At 52.6% G+C, this 21,115-nt stretch overlaps 2 protein-coding genes across 2 annotated transcripts in view; one reads left to right on the top strand and one right to left on the bottom strand.

The window, feature by feature from the left end:
• Positions 1–6,932, top strand: part of GAS8 (growth arrest specific 8) — a 41,375-nt gene extending 34,443 nt beyond the window's left edge. Inside the window, exon 12 of the transcript XR_007136182.1 lies at positions 6,140–6,932. The gene's annotated coding sequence lies outside the window, so the exon portion shown is untranslated. The remainder of the gene's footprint in view (positions 1–6,139) is intronic.
• Positions 1–21,115, bottom strand: part of PRDM7 (PR/SET domain 7) — a gene marked incomplete at its 5' end in the record, with an annotated part of 47,308 nt that overhangs the window by 4,348 nt on the left and 21,845 nt on the right. Inside the window, 8 exons of the mRNA XM_047789133.1 lie at positions 401–672; positions 818–919; positions 1,563–1,718; positions 3,851–3,904; positions 6,394–6,501; positions 6,817–6,940; positions 7,113–7,303; positions 7,366–8,373. Of these exons, the coding sequence (XP_047645089.1) occupies positions 401–672; positions 818–919; positions 1,563–1,718; positions 3,851–3,904; positions 6,394–6,501; positions 6,817–6,940; positions 7,113–7,303; positions 7,366–8,373 (2,015 nt within the window). The remainder of the gene's footprint in view (positions 1–400; positions 673–817; positions 920–1,562; positions 1,719–3,850; positions 3,905–6,393; positions 6,502–6,816; positions 6,941–7,112; positions 7,304–7,365; positions 8,374–21,115) is intronic.

The following is a 21,115-nucleotide window of genomic DNA, read 5'->3' as shown; positions in this document are numbered from 1 at the left end:
TTTTTTTTTTTTTGGCTTTTTTTTTCCTTTTCTAGGGACGCACCCATGGCATATGGAGGTTCCCAGGCTAGGGGTTGAATTGGAGCTGGAACTGCAGGCCCACACCAGAGCCACAGCAACGCCAGATCCAAGCCGTGTCTGCGACCTACTCCACAGCTCACGGCAACGCCGGGCCCTTAACCTACTGAATGAGGCCAGGGGTCAAACCTGCGTCCTCGTGGATGTCAGATTCGTTAACTGCTGAGCCATGACGGGAACTCCTCCTCTGATCTTTAAATAGAAGCTCCAAGTTCCTGCAAACCCCACTCACTATGCAGAGCTGGCCCTGTGGGCCCCATCTCTGTCCTGGCGTGTGGAAGGGGCCTGGAAGCCAAAGGACGGGGAGGAGGCGCTCTCTCACCAGCCAGGAGTATCCACTGTTGGCCGCCTCTTCATCCTCTGTGACTTGGCCCTCGTAGGGGCCAAAGTGCAGACCCAGCGGCAGATCGTGGGCCTCGTTCCACACTCCAAGGCCAGCCTCAGGGATGCCTGACGGTCCGATTCTTAACCCAGGGGGCAGAGTGAGGGCTGAGCGGTTGGGGTGCCCCTTGTCCACGGCACTGTCCTTGACAAAGGTCGGGGGCCCGTGAGCGGCACAGCTGTCAGTGAAGAAGTTCTGACACTTCTCACAATCTGGAGGCCAGAGCAACAGGGATTAGAGGGTACAAAGAGCTGCAGGAAGAGCCGCGCCTCGGCCTCAGGGAGCCCCCGTCCTGGACTCTCAGTCTCCAGGGAGGGGGCGACTGTGCCAAGACACTCACAGAGGGGGGTCACTCACAGAGGTAGTCGTCGTCCTGGGGCTCCCCGACTTCCTGGTAGGCGCGGCCCTTTCTTTCTCGCAGGCTGTACATCCGGGCTTCCGCGTCCTTCCTTCTGCGGGCTAAGTTGGAGAAGGCGAGGTGAGCAGCGCTGGTGGGGTCTGTGCGTTCGTCCCCGTTTTACCAGAAGATGTGAACTACCTTCCCTTCACTTTGTCGCCTGTCCTTCGGTAGGGTCTGTGCTTTCACCCCGTGAGCTGTTGGTTCAGAGACTGAGTCTCCACACCGACTACAGACGCCTAATGCAATGGTAGCTTCCAGCTCTTGCCGTTAATAGGCTTAACTTCCGAACCTTTCTGCTTAGAAAATGGTTCATTCACATATTTTTTCATTCAGAAAATATTTGGTGAGGGCACATTACACATTAGGCATTCGGTAAAGGCCTAAACATAGAAAACACTAAGTAAGCATGGCCCCTGCTGTCACAGACAGGCTCATCGGACGGTTTGTGTGTCTCAGCACTGGCGTATCTCCTTTAATGCTTTCAAACAACATGTGGGCTCTACGCCCGTGTCTTCACTTTGCAGAACAGCAACTAGGGGCTCAGAAAGTGTGTAAGATTTCCCCAAGGTCCCGGCGCTCCCTTGAGACCTCAGCTGAGTCCAGCTTAAACCCACGCCTACCCACAGTCCCCCGTGCGAGGCCCCATTCTCCGGCCTTTCCCAGGGGCTAGAGGGACGCAAGTCCCGTGTTGTTTTCTCTTACCCAGTTCTTGTCCAGAGCGCCGTCTAGAGGTACGTGCTTCTCCAGGAGGGGACACTGGGGACTCCTGGGCCTGCTCTGAGCCACTTGTCTTTGGCAACTCCGCTGTTGTCAACAGTTCCTTCAAGCTAGATTTGTTACTTAATGGCACCCTGGACACTCTCTTCCATGTGGGTCACATAGTAAAAGACAACGTGGATTTCTTTAGTTCTCTAGGAATTACGAAGTGCTTTCACATGCACGACTGCAGTTGGCAATGTCACCAGCTGTGGGGAGTGCCCGGGGCTCCTGAACACTGAGGTAAATAAAGGGCCCAAGTGGGTGGCTGCAGGGCTAGAACCCACTTCCTAAGGTTCTCTCTCTTCCGCTGCCTCCAGGCCGGGGGTTGAATCGGAGCTGCAGCCGCCAGCCCACACCACAGCCACAGCCTCGCCAGACCCGAGCCGCATCTGCGACCTGTGCTGCAGCTCACGGCAACCCCAGATCCTTAACCCACGGAGCGAGGCCAGGGACTGAACCCGTATCCTCACGGGTACCGGTCAGGTTCTTAACCCGCTGAGCCGCAACAGGAACTCCAAGGGGTGTTCTCTTAGTGAGTGGATATTTGACGGAAGAAGAAATAGAAAAGCAGAGAGGGGGCAAACACAGCTGGAAAATGAGGTGACAGAGCATTGAGACCGGGAGGAGAACAAAGAGACGGCTGGCAGAATAAGCAGACCATAGATGATGCTAAAAGCCATGTCCTCGAGAGAGTATCTGCAATTAGGTTAGCTTGTTCCCGCCACTTCGACTTGAGTAAGGCTGTACGACGAGCTAGTTCTCATCGGTGTCCCGATCCTTAAACTGCGGTATGTGCTAAGTCATGTTATAGTAAACAGGAAATCTAATAATGTTCACGAAACTGTTTTGTGAGCTCTTTAATCCCGTGCCAAGTGAGGGTCCAGTCCCGCTATCAGTCGACCCCTCAACCATAACCATGTTTGAAATATGGTTCAACCGCATTGGAAGTCCAGCTCCCATATATTGTTTTCAGCATGCCCCGACACTCTTGCTTCTAGTTCATTATTTAAATGTGGGGTCACTCATTCAGAAAGCATTCGGGGGGCCCTCAGGTCCCTTGAGCTGGGTCTGGGGCTTCTGAGAAGAAACCACTTGGGGACCAGGCGCTCACAGCTTGCAGTGCGGGCGCAGGCTAAGCAGGTGGTCCCAAACTTCAGCATCGCCCAGTTAGAGCTGGGAGGGGGAGCACCTCCTCTGCAGGAACGAGCATTCCTGGGAGTCCCCATCATGGCGCAGCAGAAACCAGTCTGCCTGGCACCATGCGACCAGGTTCGATCCCTGGCCTCACTCAGTGGGTCAGAGGATCCAGCGTTGCCGTGAGCTGTGGTGTAGGTCGCAGACACGGCCCAGATCTGGTGCTGCTGTGGCTGTGGCATGGGCCGGTGGCTATAGTTCCTGATTGAGCCCCTAGCCTGGGAGCCTCCATATGCCACGGGTGTGGCCATAGAAAGAAAAAAAAAAAAAAAAAAGGATTGAGCTTTTGAAAGTCGTTCCAGATGGATGGGTTTCTACTGAGAAGCATGTAGCCTATATGAAGTCCTTAAGGGATTCTCTTATATGCTGTTTTTCAGTGATAAACCTGAGGCTCATCAGGGCTAGGGGATGCTTCGTCTTATTAGACAAGGAGCCTCTGAGGGGGAGCCAAACGCCTTCCTCACGGACTATTCGCTGTGCCAATTGCCCACGTATTTGGAAGCATCCCTTAGTCAGATGGCGTCAGCACCTCTGCCATGTTAGCACAGCGGAACAAACTGGGGTTGAAATAATCAGATGAATGACAGAAAGTTGTATGAACAAGACAGCGTCAACTTTACAAAACTGTGGAACTTCTAATCAGCTGGTAAGCGGTTTAGAGAAGGAGCTTTGGATTAGATCACACAACCAGTGATACTGGGATCGCAAGCATATTATCAAACATTTCTTTACCTCAGTTTCTTGATGTATAAACGGTGAGAATCGTAGTACCTACCTAGGGGCACTGTAGGACTGTGGTAAGGTTTGAGTTCATTGACGTAAAATGCTTCAGGTAAAGTCTCAAATATCATGAAACCAAGGTAGTGTTTCACAAGGCTGCTCTTGTGAACGATTACAGAGACGACGCTGTCGGGCGCTGTGCTCAGAGGTGAGGGCAGGGTGGCACCGGTTGCCGGGATACTCGGTCCATTGCCCTGTTCTTACCTGTCATGGGATCTTGGAGGAAAATTTTCTTGTCAACAGGATTCGGGAAATACTCACCTTCTGGTGTTTATTGTGCTCCACTCTGAAGGCCACCCGACAAGGTTTAACTAAAAGATGAGGAGAAATTTGTTCTGTGGTCGGTTGGCAAGTGTTTCCAAACTCTGGCTATTCTAACTAGGGACAGAGGGTTCCGAAGCAGAGGATGACGGGTACAGGGTTACCACAGGGTGGCTGGAAGGTGGTTTCTCTTCCCTTGGCATGCGGAAGTTTCCAGGCCAGGGGATGATCCCAGACCATGGCCTGAACCCACGCCACCGGTCAGACCCGCACCATAGCAGTGACCCAGGCTGCTTCGGTGACAAAGCGGGATCCCTAACCAGGAAGATAACTTGACCACGGCAGCCACTCTGATAGCAAACTTCCATCCTCAGGAATTGTGAGAAAACAGGTTTCTGTGGATTAAGCCACTCAGGCCCTGGTATTTTGTTATGGCAGCCTGAGCTGACACAGTGGGAAAGAGACATTTCTCCAAAGAAGATATACAAAGGGCCAAGAAGCATGTGAAAAAATATTTGATACTGCCAATCAGGTGCAAATTGAAACCACAGTGAGAAATTATCTCATGCCTGTTGGGAAAGCCACCATGAAAAAAAAAAAAAAAAAAGACAATAGCAAGTGTTGATAAGGATGTAGAGAAATTAGAACCTTTCACACCTTGCCACAGTATTATTAGAAATGTAAAATGCTGCAGCTTTTATGGAAAACAGTATGAAGTTTCCTCAAAAAATTAGATATAGGCGTTCGTACTGTGGCACAGTGGGTTAATGATCTGGTTTGTTCCTGTGGTGTTGCTGGTTCAGTCCCCGGCCTGGCAGCGCAGGGTGTTAAGGATCTGGAGTTGCCACCGCTGTGGTGTAGGCTGCAGGTGGCAGCTTGGATTTGAGCCCTGGCTGGGGTAACTTCCATATGCCTCAGGTCTGGTCATAAAATAAAAAAAAAAATCCTTTCCTAGAATCAAGACAAAATCAGTTTCATCTTGGGGTAGGAAGATCCTGTGGTATGATTAAATGTACGTGAATAAATTATGTATCTTGACATCCTGTGTTAATCATTTCCTCTTCTAAGAGATTTAATCCAATAACTGAACTGTTTATGGAAGTAGCATTAGGAAGCTCTTTGGTGAATTTACAGTCTAATTAAGGTTTCTTTACATGCCCTTTCATTAACTGAAAATGTTTAGCAAGAGTAATCATTTAAAAAAGAGTGATACTGGAAAACCTATACACCCATCACCATTCAGTCTTATGTCAACATTTAGCCCCCACTGTTTCAGATCTTTTTATTTCTGTTTCAAAATTCAAACCCCAAAATGAAGCCACTTGCCAGTCCTTACTCCCCTGGTGATGAATTTTGTACTTTAAAAAAATTTTTTTTTTAATCTTTTTAGGGCTGCACCTGCGGCACGTAGAAGTTCCAGGCTAGGGGTTGAATCCAAGCTGTAGCCTCTGGCCTATGCCACAGTCACACCGATGCTGTATCTGGGCCTCATCTTCGACCTACACCACAGCTCACGGAAACATCAGATCCTTTAACCCACTGAGCAAGGCCAGGGATTGAACCCGTGTCCTCATGGGTACTAGTCGAGTTTTGTTACCCCTGAGCCACAACGGCAACTCTGCATTTACCACTTTTTAATGTATCTATAAGTAATATATATATAATATTTTCCCAACAAAGATCTCATTTATTACTGAGCCAAGGCACTAGTGCAGAAACACGGATATAAACAGAAAAATCATTTTGCCAAAAAAAACGCAACCAGGAGTTCCTGTCCTGGCTCAGTGGTTAACTAATCTGACTGGGAACCATGAGGTTGTGGGTTCGATCCCTGGCCTCGATCAGTGGGTTAAGGATCCGGCGTTGCCGTGAGCTGTGGTGTAGGTCGCAGACTCGGCTCGGATCCCTCATTGCTGTGGCTGTGGTGTAGGTGGGCAGCTGTAGCTCTGACTGGACCCCTAGCCTGGGAACCTCCATATGCCACAGGTGCGGCCCTAGAAAAGACAAAAAAAGGCAAAAAACTAAAAAAACAAAACAAAACAAAACAAAAACAAATTAAACAAACAAAAAACCGCAACCAGCTCTCGAGATAGTGATGTTTTCAGAGTGAGGTGGTAGATGGAAGTGACCTCGACAAAGCATAAACGTGTGGGTGCCAGCTCACGGGCAGCTCTTTAGAGGCCCAGCTTGGTTCTTCCCCGGGGTCTTCTCTTGCAATTGTACCTGGTTTTATTTATGAGTTTTCATTGAGAAATGGAATGATTTTGCTTTTGTTTCTTGGCCAGGAATTGTTTGATCCTGAAAGTCTTGTGAGAGGCATGGTGAGGAGCATAACCCCACATAAGACGGCGGAGAAGAGGAGACTCATTATTTTTCACATTTGGAAACTTAATATGGATAGTCTCTGACTGTATAATACTGTTTTCCATGTTGCTTGTTTGCTGGATGATTGTGTTTTCTTTGCAAATGCCTGAGATGCAGCCGAGGACTAAACCCAGGCTGGTTTCAGGAAGATGCCTAAATCCTCCTGGCCCCTCACCTTGCTGCCTTGGTGTCCATTCTTCGTCAGAATCCTCGGGGTCATCCACCTGGGGTTTGATGGCTTGCCTGCGGTGACACATGAAAGCTGGCCGAGGGGCTCTGAGACCTGGAAAGAAGCCACCTTTCTGTCTTAACAGGGAAGAGCTGGAAGGAGGAACAAAGCACAGAGACAACGGGGAGCACACGGCAAGGTCAGGGCAGCCTAGTGGGATGGGCTGGGAGAGCCTAAAGGCAAGAGGTGAGCCCTGCATTGCCGGTGCCAGACCCACACCGACACGAAAGAAGGATCTCCTGCGGGTCCCTTTCCACGCAGAAGGGAAATGGGAGCAGGACGAAGCCACCTAAGAGAGAGCCGGACTAACACAGACGGAAGACCTGTTTCAGGTTGCCCGGGCTCATCTGGGGCCGCCTTTCCTGTTACCTATAGTGGTCAGCGCTTCATAGTTCCTTTTCACATTCCTGTATCGGATTTTTTCCCATTCTCCCATCTCTGTCCATTCTTCCTTGGAGAAGTATATGGAAATGTCTTTGAAAGCATCTGTGGCCTAGGGGAAATCGTAGCTTGCATCAGTGACTCACTAAGGCGAGCCAGCACCCAAGGCGAGCTGGGCTTTCTCCCCCGCCTTGTGTGCAGGTGGCCGGGGCGCCCTGTCGCCAGGCGGCCTCCCCGCCTCCGATCGCCCGGCTTGGAGCCGGCCCTGCGGCCCCCACTCTCACCGCCGCCTTCCGCTCGGTCCTCCCAGCGGCTGGGTCAGGGCTCTCCTCCTGGCGCCTGTCGGGGCGCATGGTGCGGGGAGGGGAAGGCGCTGCGGCCAGAGCTGGGGGCGGCGGGGGGGGGGGGTCCCGAGCCCCCTGGAAGCCCGCGCGGGGGGCGGGGCTCCTGTCAGGGGTCGGGCGGCCCTGAGGACCTGGGACCGGGGGGGGGGGGGGGGGGGGCTCGGCTGGGGGGCGGCCGGGGCTCCTGAGGGGCTCTCGGTTCTCTGATCCCGGGACCGGGGGGCTCGGCTGGGGGTGCGGCCGGGGCTCCTGAGGGGCTCTCGGTTCTCTGATCCCGGGACCGGGGGGCTCGGCTGGGGGGCGGCCGGGGCTCCTGAGGGGCTCTCGGTTCTCCGGCCGCCGGGACCGAGGGGCTCGGCTGGGGGGCGGCCGGGGCTCCCGAGGGGCTCTCGGTTCTCCGACCCCGGGGACCGGGGGGCTCGGCTGGGGGGCGGCCGGGGCTCCTGAGGGGCTCTCGGTTCTCTGATCCCGGGACCGGGGGGCTCGGCTGGGGGGGCGGCCGGGGCTCCTGAGGGGCTCTCGGTTCTCCGACCCCGGGGACCGGGGGGCTCGGCTGGGGGGCGGCCGGGGCTCCTGAGGGGCTCTCGGTTCTCTGATCCCGGGGACCCGGGGGCTCGGCTAGGGGGCGGCCGGGGCTCCCGAGGGGCTCTCGGTTCTCCGACCCCGGGACCGGGGGGCTCGGCTGTGGGGGAGGCTGGGGCTCCTGAGGGGCTCTCGGTTCTCCGACCCCGGGACCGGGGGGCTCGGCTGTGGGGGAGGCTGGGGCTCCTGAGGGGCTCTCGGTTCTCCGGCCGCGAGGCTCGCGGGTCTGACGACCAAGGCGCTGCGCCCCGAGCCCTGAGGTAAGGCACTCGGCCCCTCGTCGGCGGGGCTTTCAGGGGCCGCAGGCTGAGGGGATTGGGCTGCAGTCCGGCCTCCCGCCTGGAATCTGACGGTCTCCGGCCGAGGGTGTAGAAGGGCTTCGCAAGGCGCGCCGCTGCAGGCTCCTCGCCCTCCTCGCGCGCTGCCCCCTCAGCCCGCACCGGGGCCGCGATGCCCTTGGCGCGCAGCTGAGGCAAAGCCAAGCGCTGGGAGTCCGCCTGAAGCCCGTCTGGTACAAGCCACCAATCAGCGCTGGGAGCGAAGCCGGCCCGCCAATAGGCCGCCGGGAGTGTGCGGAGCGCGCCAAAGGTCCCGCCCCGTCCCTTGGGGATTGGCTGCTCTGGGTCCCGAGCGTGTCTGTCAAGAAGCCTCCAGCCGAGGTCCCGTGGTGGCTCAGCAGAAGGAATCTGACTAGTGTTCTTGAGAATGCAGGTTCGATCCCTGGCCTTGCTCAGCGGGTCAAGGATCCGGCCTTGCCATGAGCTGTGGTGTAGGTCGCAGGCTCAGATGGGGCATTCATGTGGCTGTGGCGTAGGTCAGCGACTATAACCCCAATTCGACCTCTAGCTTGGGACCCTCCATAAGCCACAGTGCAGCCCTCAAAAGACAAACAAAACAAAACAAAACAGCCTGCAGGGCTGAGGCCGTCCCTGGGTGTTTTCACTGATTCTTTTCTCCACCCACCGCCAGGCAGCCGGTGTTTGTTTGCTGTCTTTTTTGGGGAGACCACACCTGTGGCATATGGAAGTTCCCAGGCTAGGGGTGCAATCTGAGCCAAAGTTGCCTGCCTAGGGCACAGCCCTGCCATAGCTGAGCCGCATCTGCGACCTATGCCTCAACTTGTGGTAATGCTGGAGCCTTAACCCATTGAGGGAGGCCAGGGATGGAATCTGCATTCTCATGGATACTGGTAGGATTCTTTTTTTTTTTTTTGTCTTTTTGCCTTTTCTAGGGCCGCTCCCGCGGGGCATATGGAGGTTCCCAGGCTAGGGGTCTAATCGGAGCTGCAGCTGCTGGCCTACACCAGGGCCACAGCAACGTGGTATCAGAGCCACGTCTGCGACCTGTACCACAGCTTATGGCAATGCGGGATCCTTAACTCACTGAGCAAGGCCAGGGACCGAACCCGCAACCTCCTGGTTCCTAGTCGGATTCGTTAACCACTGAGCCACGATGGGAACTCCTACTAGTGGGATTATTGACCTGCTGAGCCACAGTGTGAATTGCCAGTGGGTGTTTGGAGTGGACATGGTCGTCTTATGCCCTAAGCAAGGTTCTTTGCTCTGAGACTGTAGCTGTACTCCCCAACCAGGACCGCCTGTGCCTTTCCTTGTAAAATCCAGTTTTAGCAAGAATTGTATCTGATGTGGAGTTCCCGTCGTGGCGCAGTGGTTAACGAATCCAACTAGGAACCATGAGGTTGTAGGTTCGATCCCTGCCCCTGCTGACTAGGTTAAGTATCCGGCATTGCTGTGAGCTGTGGTGTAGGTCGCAGGCTTGGCTCCAATCCCAAGTTGCTGTGGCTCTGGTGTAGGCCTGTGGCTACAGCTCCGATTAGACCCCTAGCCTGGGAACCTCAATATGCTGCAGGAAGCGGCAAAGGCAAAAAGACCAAAAAAAAAAAGAATTGTACCTGATGAGTATTGCACTATTAGGGGAAAACGCTAATTCACTGAATTTTCATGAGACACAAAATAAGCAACATATGGTTAAAGTATTCAAACACAATACATGGTTTAATCAGCATATTGGAAAACCACTGGGAGAAGTTTTCTCTAAGTAGAAGTGGCACTTATGAGTGATTGGCATGTCTACATAATGTAGCTCTAAAAAAGCTTTGGAAACGATATAAATGAAACCCCCAAACTCTGAAAATCTCTAGAAATCTTTTGCATTAAAATGAGGGACCAAATTCAAGACCACATCTCCTGGATTTCACAAGAGACGTGGAAAGAATGTTTCTACCTTTGATCACAGAAAAATACCATGATCTCCATGTACCGGAAGTAGGACCACTGTCAACTTATTATCGAGGTGGGACCACAGAACATCGCCCGGCAAGGTTGCCCTGCTGTGTAGACGGCTTACCCTGCTGTTGAGAAGGAACTGGGAGAATGGACCCACCGCTCAGGTAATCCCCAAGAACAGAGCTGACTGGGGCTCTGAACCCAAACACTGGGTCCCTGTCTTGGTGGGTGTCAAGCCAAAAGACACAACCAGGCCAAAGCACGGGAGCAGGAAGGATCTGTCACTTGCAGCAAGTAAGGTAAACACCGGGGCTATTTCCCAAGCAGCGACTGCCCACAAAATTGGAGACGTTTTAAGCTCTGGGTACAAGCATAGTCCTGAAGGGTCCTGGGCGGTGGATTGAATTCATGAGGCTCAGAACAGGTCGTTGCCATCCCCTGGGTTCCAGTCGGTGATCTGGTCTTTGAGCCCCCGAGGGCCTCAAGAAAGGAAGAAAGGAAGGAAGGAAGAAAAGAAATGTGAGACGCTAAGACGGTGGAATCTTCCTCTTTTGCTGCTCAGGAAGAGCCGGCCTGTGGTGGGAGCTTGGGCAGAGCTGCTGCTGCAGCAAAACCGGATCCTTAACTGCTAGGCCACCAGGGAGTGCACACAAGAACCCGCCCCCAAATTTATTCCCCTTTTTCAGCCGCACCCGAGGTGTAGATCAATGGGCCGTAGGCATCAGGGGTAACTCCCATTCAGCCCCTAGCCTGGGAACTCCCACATATCCCAGGTGTAGCGCCCCTCCGCCTCCCCCTTGCAAAAAAGGAGAAGAATGGGTGGGCTAGCTTAGTCTATGAGACATTGGACTTTCTTAAAAAATTTCATCTTGAACTGTATTTACTGAGGGAGCTCCTGCTGTGGCTCAGCTTCTTAAGAATCTGAGCAGCATCCATGAGGATGCCGGTTTGATCCCTGGCCTCCATCATTGGGTTAAGGATCCGGTGTTGCCACGAGATGCAGCATAGGTCACAGATTCGGCTTGGATCCAGTGTTGCTGTTGCTGTGGTGCAGGCTGGCAGCTGCAGCTCTGATTCAACCTGTAGTCTGGGAACCTCCAGATGCCAAGGGTGCCCCCTCCAAAAAGATGAAAACAAACAAAAAAAACAAACAGACCTGTGTTAACTGGAAAAAAAAAAAAGCGCAATGTAGGAGCCCTGAGCTTCAGTTTATTTGGGGAACTGGGGACTCTTGCCCAGAGCCAGTCTTTCAGTAGCTCAAGGTGTAGGGAGGATCCAGGATGTGTATGAATTTTGAGGGGTGGGAAATAGATGTTCAAACATACGTTTTGGTAAAAGATTACTGTTGTGAAATAAAATTCATGTCTTATGGCAAGACAAGGAAAGTTTAACAGAAACATCTTTCTCTGTCCTTTGGCCTCTCCGGGCACTGCGTGCAGTGTATCCGCATTTTTGCATCAACCTCACTTTCCCCAAAGTTCTCCCAGCTCCCTCTCACCCTCCCTCCCTCCCTTCTTTCCCATCTTCCCCTATTTCTTTTCTTTTTTTTCTTTTTTTCTTTTTTTTAGGGCAACACCCACAACATATGGAAGTTCCCAGGCCAGGGGTCAAATCAGAACGACAGCTGCCAGCCTACACCACAACCACAGCCACCCAGGATTCGAGCTGCCTCTGTGACCTACGCCTTAACTTGTGCCAACGGCGGATCCTTAACCCACTGAGGGAGGCCAGGGATCGGATCCACATTCTCGTGGATACTAGTTGGGTTCATTACCTGCTGAGCCACAAATAGAACTCCACGAGACAACTTCTTAAAAGACAATGTTCCTTCTTGGAGTTCCCACTGTGGCACAGTGGGTTAAAGATTCAGCGTGGCCGCAGCTGCGGTGTAGATCGCAGATAGGGGTCAGATTTGATCCTTGGCCTGGAAACTCCCATATGCTGCACGTGCAGCCAAAAAAGGAAAAAAGATAGCCTTCCTTCCTGATCTTGTAAGGAGCCTTACAAGTTCGGGGCTTAGATGAGCTTGGATCTGGATTCTGGAAACTGTCAACAATACATCATTTGATGCTCGGCCTCTGTCTCAAAAAACATATATAAACACGCCTTGACTTCTAGTGGGCAGCTCAGTTTTCAAAGTACAGTTCTCAAATTATGCCCTTTCCAGGTTATAATTCTCAAATTTGGCTCAAATGTTCCAATCTTTCTTAGATTGACTGGTAAGTATTTTATTTTATTTTATTTTATTTTATTTTAGGGCCTCACAGGCAGCATATGGAAGTTTCCAGGCTAGGGGTCGAATGAAGCTGTAGCTGGCAGCCTATGTCACAGTCACAGCAACACTGGGTCCAGGTGTGTCTTTGACCTACACCCCAGCTCACGGCAATGCCGGATCCTTCGCCCACTGAGCGAGGCCAGGGATCGAACCTGCATCGTCATGGGTACGAGTTGGATTCTTAACCCACTGAGCCACATTGGGAAATCTGACTGATCAATTTTTCGTCAACACTGCTAATCCCCGAAAGCAGACGTCTCAAGTTAATAATCTGAGTACTTTCCTCTGTGTGGGACGATGAAAGTGTCTCCGGGTCATTGAAACGCTTCCTCAGCCAGGCATCAACCCTCAGACTGTGTGTCCCCAACACAGAGCCCCTTCTCTGCTAAATTCCTTCTCAGGGCCACTCAGCTCTGTCTTTCTGGGTAACAGCCGAGGCTTCCTGTTCCTTTTGTTTGCAGCCGTTCAGTTTGGCAACAGGATGTAGTCAGATTAGTGTAATTTAGGGTAAAGTACAGAATCCATGTTTGTGTTCAGAGTTTGGAGCAGAAAAAGGGTTATTTCAGGGCTGAGCGGAGGGAGCAGGAGACCCCCTCGAGAGGCCTGACCTTCTGCTGGGTTTCCGTGGAGAAGTTTTCATAGGCAAACTTTGGGAGGAAGGCCGAAGGCCGTGGGACCCTCCCTGACCCGGGGGCGGTGGGGTGACAGGGTGGTCTTTCAGGAATCCCAGTCATTGACCTTCTGGCTCCAGCCGCTCTGGGGCGTCAGCCTGTGGTCCCCCCCGCCGCCGCCCCTCAGGGGCCTTGGTTCCCACAGAAGAGCTCCGAGGGGGGATCAAATTATGACGCTCGTTCCCTGAGGAGGAACCAGGCCCAGACCCCGGCCGCACTGCTGCCTATTTCCGCCCCCACCACGCTCCTCGTCAGTAGCTGCCCTTGGACTCAGGAAGGTGCAGGAGATTGAAAGGCTTTTTCCCACAAAGAAGAAAGGCGGTGGGGGGCGGGGTGGGGACAGGCTTTGGTGCCTGGGAAGGCCCCTGAGCATCCAGCTCCGTCTCACTGGGCCCTCTGATGACTCGCGTGTGAACGTGACCAGCCTCAGGCGTGTCCAGGTTGCTGGTAACACGTCATTTTTGGGGTGTGTCTCTGACGTTGTTTCTGGGGAGACCGCACTGGAATCCGAGGGAAGGCGGCCCTCCCCCGGGTGGGTCGGCAGCCTCCAATATGCAGGGGCCCGGGTGGACAAAAGGGGGAGCTCAAGTTCTTGCGCCTCCTCGGCTGGCCGCCCTTCCCTCCTCCTCTCGGACGTTGCTGCGCAGCCCTTTGGAAGAATCCGGGGCCTTGGGCCAGCAGCCAAGAGACAAAGGACACCTCCGCCTCCTAAGCAGGCAGTCACTTCCCACAACTAGGGTCTCTCTCTCTCTCTCTCTCTTTTTTTTTTTTTGGCCTCACCTGGGGCACGTGTGTGGAAGTTACAGGACCAAGGATCGAACCTGCACCACAGCTGTAACCAGAGTTGTTGCAGTGACAACACTGGCTCCTTAACCCGCTGAGCCACCAGGGAGCTCTGAGGCATCATTTTCAGTGGAAAAGCATTTGAGACGATTGAAGCTTCAGCCAGCATTTTCAAGGTTATTAGATGTACATCCTTGGAAAAATCAGTTAATTTCTCCAAACCTGACCTGACAAATATGGCAAAAAAACCCTCCACTAAACTTTCTTAAGTAAAGTGGTGCAGGAGGTCCCGTCGTGGCGCGGTGGAAATGAATACGACTACGAACCTTGAGGTTGCGGGTTCGATCCCTGGCCTCGCTCCTTGGGTTAAGGATCGGGGGTTGCCTTGGGTTGTGGTGTAGGTTGCAGACGCAGCTCGGATCTGGCCGTGCTGTGGCTGTGGTGTAGGCCGGCGGCTATAGCCCCGATTCGACCCCTAGCCTGGGAACCTCCATATGCTGCAGGTGCGGCCCTAAAAAGACAAAAAGGCAAAAACGCAGACGTGATGGAAACATCAGATCAAAGTCTTAGAATCACCTTATTTGACAAGAGCCTCTCACAACCAACTGCACTAATTACAGTTTGGTTGACTTGTCCGTTCATTGAAACCGCGAGGTTCTCAATTTCTGATAAGGACACTTCGGAGTCAGCCCCCGGCCAAGGGCCCGCCTGCCCAGTGTCCTTCCAGCCAATAGGGTGACACAGTTTAGTTCGGAATCAAAGGAAAGCCTTACATTAGGCTCCGAGGACGGAGAAGCGCAGCCCCGCCCCCCCGCTCCCCCCGTTCCCCCCGCTGCCCCCCCCCCGCGGCGGTGGGCGGGGCTGCGCCCGCGGTTTCCGGCGGGAGGGGCAGCGCCCTCGGGGCTCGGACCCGCCGGGGCTGCGGATCCCGGCGCAGCTGAGCTGAGGGCTGGGCGCAGCCGCTTCTCAGCAGGCCCTCTGGTGTGCGGAGCCTGTGCCCGCGGAACCCAAGCAGCCTGGGAGGCTAGACTGAGCGCGGTGGAAAGAAGGTTAGGCTTGGTTACCCGGATTCTGCTTTTAATTCCCAGCAGTTGTCAACGGGCTTTGCCGGCGGCAGCCAGTCTCCAGCTGCCTTTTGCGCCGCTGCTCTTTCTGAGGGTTGCAGGCCCACCTTCTGTGAGTGCTTCCTGCTGCGCCCGGGTGGAGGGCAGGGCTCCAGCTGCCCCTACCTGAGTGTGACGGCCCCGGGCCTCAGCCCTCACTGCTCTCTCCGAGCGACCACAGTGGGAGCTGGGTAGCTGCTCACCGCCTTCGAGGGCCCAGGAGAAGGCAAAACCCAGACCCCAGGGTGGGCCTCTCCCACCCTGGCTCCGCCATTGTTTGGCCACCTGAGGCTGTCTGGTTTCTCCCAGCCAGCAGCTCTTCTCCAGGCCACGGCGTTCGCATCCGAACAGGAGAGCCGTCCCTGGTCAGCTCAGGGACAGTCCAGGGCCCGTGGCTGTCTAGGACCCAGCCGGCGTAGTAGCCTGGAGTCCAGGTCTGTCTCATTGGCCACAGTCACGGAGGTGGCTGAGAGCTTTTTCGTTCCTCGCGTCCCCCTCCAAGCCCCCGCGTGCCCGGACCCTGAAATTCACCGTCTGCTCCTTCGCGACACGTTTCTCTTTTCCACCAACCTTCTTTATTGGAAACATTCCAGTAAAGGTTTTTTAGGTTCCGGAGACTCTGATGTGTTTGCAGCCCATTCGTTTATACGCACCCTCGGAGCACCCCTCACGCGCTGCTTGATGTGCAAAGGTAGATTATCCAGGAACAGGCCACTTTTATTTGGGAATACGTAATTTTACATCTTGACTTTGTGTGTGTGTGGGGGACACATTTCTGTTTTTCAGAAGAGGAGCTCCAGGTCCCAGGTCAGAGAGGGGGGGTCACACAGTAAGTAGTCCAGGGGGCTGTTGCCCCAGGTTGGAGCTGGGACCCCTCCTGACTCAGGTAAGATGTGTCTCTGGAGATCCCTGAGCCTCGGGTAAGGTGGGCGCTTCGGGTCACCAAGTGGGCTCTGCCCCACTTAGGAGGGGGTGGGCTGTTGGTTTCCAGGTGTTTAGACTCGGCCTCCTGGTCGGAAGGTCCCCCAAGTATTGGCTGCCCCTGTGCCCTCATGCCAAATCGAAACACGGAGATGGAGGTGGAATACACAGAAGAAGGAGCTTGAATTTCCAGGCAAAGAGGGGACTTCAAAGGGACTGGGACCCCCCTTCTGCAGGAGGTGGTGCAGTCTTGGCATGTTCAAGGATGGGCGACTTCTTAATGATGCCATCCGGCCCAGCGCGAGGTGGTACCTCACTGTAGTTTTGATTTGCATGTCCCTAATAATTAGTGATGTTGAGCATTTTGGCATGTGCCTGTTGGCCATCCGTATGTTTTCTTTGGAGAACAGGCTATTCATTTATTTGTAGGTATTTAATTTTGAGGGATGTGATTTGTTTTATTTTATTTTTTTGCTTTTTAGGGCTGCACTGTGGCATAGGGAGGTTCCCAGGCTAGGGGTTGAGTCAGGAGCTGTAGCCACAGCCACAGCAATGCTAGATCTGGCCTGTGTCTGCAACCTACACCACAGCTCACGGCAACGCCGGATCGTTAACCCACTGAGCAAGGGCCGGGATGGAACCCGCAACCTCATGGTTCCTAGTCGGATTCGTTAACCACTGCGCCACGATGGGAACTCCCAGGTATTGTATTTTTATATTCCTTTTCTAATATTTCATTGTCAGTATACAGAAAGGCAGCTTATTTCTGAATGTTAACCTTGTGTCCTGCTACTTTGCTGAATTCCTTGATCAGTTCGAGTCGTTTTCGTGTGGAGTCCTTAGGGTTTTCTATGTATAGTATCATGTCATCTGCACGGAGAGACACTTTCACCTCTTCTCTTCCAATGTGGATACCTTTTATTTCTTTTGTATGTCTGACTGCTGTGGTTATGACTTTCAATATTATGTTAAATAAAAGTGGTGTGAGTGGGCATCCTTGTCTTGTCTTGTTTGAGATTTTAGCAGGACGTCTTTCAGCTTTTCTCTGAGTTTTTTTTTTTGTCTTTTTACTATTTCTTGGGCCCCTCCCACGGCATATGGAGGTTCCCAGGCTAGGGGGTCTAATCGGAGCCGTAGCCGCCAGCCTACGCCAGAGCCACAGCAGCGCAGGGTCCAAGGCGAGTCTGCACCACAGCTCACGGCAACGCCGGATCCTTAACCCACTGAGCGAGGCCAGGGATCAAACCACAGCCTCATGTTCCTAGTTGGGTTCGTTTCTGCTGCGCCATAGTGGAAACTCCGTAAGTGACTCGTTATGTGAAGGTATGTTCCCTCTATACCCGCTTTGGCCAGAGTTTCTATCATGAATTGATGATGGATTTTGTCAAAGGCTTTTTCTCCATCTATCGAGATGACCATTGGTTTTTTAGTAGCAGGTCGTTTAGTCTCCATGTAGTCAGTTTTTTCTCATTTCTTTTCCTGTGGTTGATTTCTAGTTTCATGTCACTGTGCTCAGAGAAGATACTCGAAATGATTTCTGTACTCTTAGATTTGTTGAGGTGAGTTTTGTGCCCAGTATGGGGTCAGTCTTGAGAATATTCCACGTGCACTTGGAAAGAATGTAGATTCTGATTTTTGGGACTGTCAGGCCCTGAAAATGTCAGTTAGGTCTGACTTTTCTGTTGTGCCGTTTAGAATCTGTTGCCTTACTGATTTTCTTTCTAGAAGGTCTGTCCGAAGATGTGAGCGGGGTGTTAAAGTCTCCTACTGTGATTGTACTCCCATGGGTTCCTTTTACGGCTGTTAGTATTTGCCGTATGTATCTGGGCGCTCCTATGTCAGGGGCGTATATAGCGACGATTGCAATGGATCCTTTTATCATTAATAGTGTCCCTCTTTGTCCTTCTTTGCGGCCTTGGTTTTAAAGTCTGTACGTCTGATGCGAGTATTGCAACCCTGCTTTCCCGTCTTCCATATTCACATGAACTATCTTTTTCCGTCCCCTCACTTTGAATTTATGTGTCCTTGCCCTAAGCGGAGTCTCTTGGAGACAGCAGATTGCAGGCTCTTGTTTCTTTATCCAATCTGCCACTCTGCGTCTTTTGACTGGAGCATTCAGTCCATTGACATTTAAGGTAATTACTGATAAATATGTATTTATTGCCATTTTAAAGCTTGTTTTTTCCAGTTGATTCTGTTTCTCCTTTGTTCCTTTCTCTCTTTTTGGTTGGATGATTTCCTTTTATTTTAGGCTTGTGCCCTCTTCTTAATCTTTTCTTTTTCTTTTTTTTTTTTTTGCCTTTTTGTCTTTTTAGGGCTGTACTCGCGGCACATGGAGGTTCCCAGGATAAGGGTCCAATCGGAGCTGTAGCCACCGGCCTGCCCCACAGCCACAGCAACGGGGGACCCAAGTGGCATCATGACCTACACCCCTGCTCATGGCAATGCTGGATTCTTAACCCACTCGGCAAGGCCAAGGCTCAAACTCGTGTCCTCATGGTTGCTAGTCGGGTTCACTAACCACTGAGCCGCGATGGGAACTCCCCTTCTTTTTAGTTTTTGTGAGTGTGATATTTGGTTTAGATTTGTGGTTGCCCTGTTTTCCAAGTATGTTAATCCCTTCATATATCTGCCTGCTTTAGCCTGATTGTCACATTCTAAAAAAAAAAAAAAAAAAAAAAAGAGTCTAAGATGCTCTTTCATTCCCCACATTTTATGATTTTGAAGTCCTTTTTTTTTAATGCCTTCATGTTTGTCCTTTTGCTGTTCCTTGAGTTTATCGTCGCTTTTATAGTAGTTTGTTTGTTTTTTTTTTTCCTTTTAGATCTGCCCCCTGGGCCCCTCTGCTGCAAGGTGCCTCAGGTCGGGCCGAGGACACAGGTGTCCCTTCAGCACAGGATGTGGGCCTGCGAGCCTGGTTGGGTGGCAGCGTGTTTCGAATGCTTGAGGGGTCCCCTGGGTTTTGAGATGCCTGTTGTTTGTCCAGAGGCAGGAGCCGAGCCCCACACAGGCTCTGAGTCGTGAGTTGATCTGGCCGTTTTCAAGCCCCTGACTGTCGGGGCTTTCGGGAGGTGGAGAGAGAGGCTGGTGCTGAGGCATGAACGGGGGACTTGGGTGGCATGATGAGGGGCAGCTGTGCTCATCCCTGTGCTCTTGTCACCCAGGAGACCTGGGGCAATTTCCTTCTTGCCGTTTGAGCTGCACCTCTCTTTTCAGTATGGCGCCAGGGTATGGAGGCCTGAAGGAAGCTGGGGCTAGTGAAAGTTCTCACAGAGTTCCCTTGTGGCTGCCAGGCTTAAGAGTCTCTCCCGGTGTCACTGCGGTGGCTGTGGGAAGAGCTGCATTGGGAGATCCAACCCTGGCCAGAGAGCATGCCAATGTGGCAGGTGGCGCCCAAATAAATGTATGAATAATAAGAGATATGGAAAGAATGAGCTCCATGGAGAACTTAATCATTTATTATTTCCGATTCTTGCGGATTCCTGGGGCAAAATTTCACCGTAGCGACAGAGCGATCCCATTGTGCGTGGATACACACACACCTGTCCTTGCAGCATCCTCCTCTGGCTTGAAAAAGGGGCGAGATACAGGTCCCTGTGCTAAACAGCGGGGTCTCTGTGCTTCCCCTCTCCACAGGCAATCGTTTGGATGGACGACCCTCCGAACCCCAGGCCTCCCCGCAGCCTCCCCCCGCAGTCTGGCACCCCCAGATCTGTTTTCCAGCCCATGCGTTTCTTTCCTGTAGAACGCTTCAGGGGTGTCATTTGTCAGAGTCCAGAGGGAAGGGGTTTCCCGTGGTGTTTATCTCTCGCTTTTGCACATGTATCTTTTAGGATGAGAGTTTTCCTACCGTCTGTGTTGTTGTCAATGACAGTTTATTCGCCATTTTTACAAGTCAGGTAATCGAGTCTGTCTGACGTGGCTAGGCTAGGAAATCTTACAGGATCCGCAGACGCCTTTTGACTGTCTCTTTTCCCAAAAGGCAATCGCTTTGACCCTGACACCTTCTCAGGTGAGTGCTGAGCTGCTAATTCTGTCATTTTTTTTGTTTTTTGTTTTTTGATCATGACTGTTTTTCGACGGTCGCTGATACATGGGGCTCCAGTTGAGCTGAGCACCACAGTGACCCCATCACACCTGTCTGTCCGTATTGTTTTGCTCACGTCATCCTCCCTTTGCTTCCAAATACGCTGTCTGCATGTCGTCCCCTGTGCTCAGCAGCTGGGTGTCCTTGACCACCCACGCCGAGGGCGAGTGTGTGGGTCTGTTTTCTTCCACAGACAGGTCCTTCCCCACACCCTCCGCTCCAATCTGGCCGCCAAATGTCTCTTTTGCAGGGCATGAGTTTCTTTCCTGGAGGAAGGTTCTTTGGTGTCCTTCTAAGATTCTGGAAGGAAGGGCTTTCCCACGCTCTTTGTGTCTCTCTCGGAGACATATTTCGTTTCGTGTGAGAGTTCTTCTTGCCAAAGTTATGGCTGCCAAAGGCACTTTTTTTTTTTTTTTGCACGTTTTCCTGGCTGAGTACACTTCCTCTGTGTATACGGAGAACCTCTTCCTAATCCCATCACCTCTCCGTGGACATCCGCTGTGTCTCCATGGCTTGCTCTGGTGAAGAGGGCTGCCTGAACAACGTGGGGCATTTAACTTTTGGAAAAGGACATTTCCTGAATACATGTGCAAGCGTGGGTGTCCTGGGCCCTACGGCCATTCTAGGTTGCTCTTTCGGATGCCCTGATCCTGGGGTGCATAGTGGCCGTCCACATGGACCTACACACCCACACTCTGGAGGGCACCTTCTTGTCCACGCCCAGTCCAGGGCTGTTCATTCGAAGGCATCTGAAGGATGGCCACTGGGAGGGGGCTGAGGAGGTACCTCGGCCTTGTTGTGATTTGAAATGCTCTCTGAATGAGTGATGGTGGTCCTTTTGCAGGGGCTTGAAGCCCTCCGTCTTTCTGGTTTGGGGAAAGGTCTCATCAGGTCTCTTCCCCATTTTTCATTTGGGGTTCTGGTTTTCTGTTGCTGGTCTTGGTTTCTGCAATTGAGCTGCTAATTTCGGAAGCCCAGCCTGAGCTGAGTTTGGGGATGCACATAAAGTGGCTGCGTGTTGTGCCTGGGAGGCAGAAAATCGGTGGTATTTTGGAGAGCAGCCGTGCCAGTTGCTGGGCATTTTCTCTCAAGCGGTCTCGGGGAACTGCATTCATTTCTTTCCATGGCACCCTCGTCTCTTCCTCCTTTGAACTTGGAGTGAAGGCGTGACCTGAAGCCTGGTCAGACGTTTTCGGGCAACACCATTGACTGATCGAAAGAAAGCTCTCCCTGAAATCCCTTCTGGCCCCCTGGGGAAAGTCGGGTTCTGTTGCC

The sequence above is a fragment of the Phacochoerus africanus genome, chromosome 8, assembly GCF_016906955.1.
Source record: "Phacochoerus africanus isolate WHEZ1 chromosome 8, ROS_Pafr_v1, whole genome shotgun sequence".
Taxonomy (NCBI): Eukaryota; Metazoa; Chordata; class Mammalia; order Artiodactyla; family Suidae; genus Phacochoerus; species Phacochoerus africanus.
This window is presented reverse-complemented; position numbering and strand designations above follow the sequence as displayed.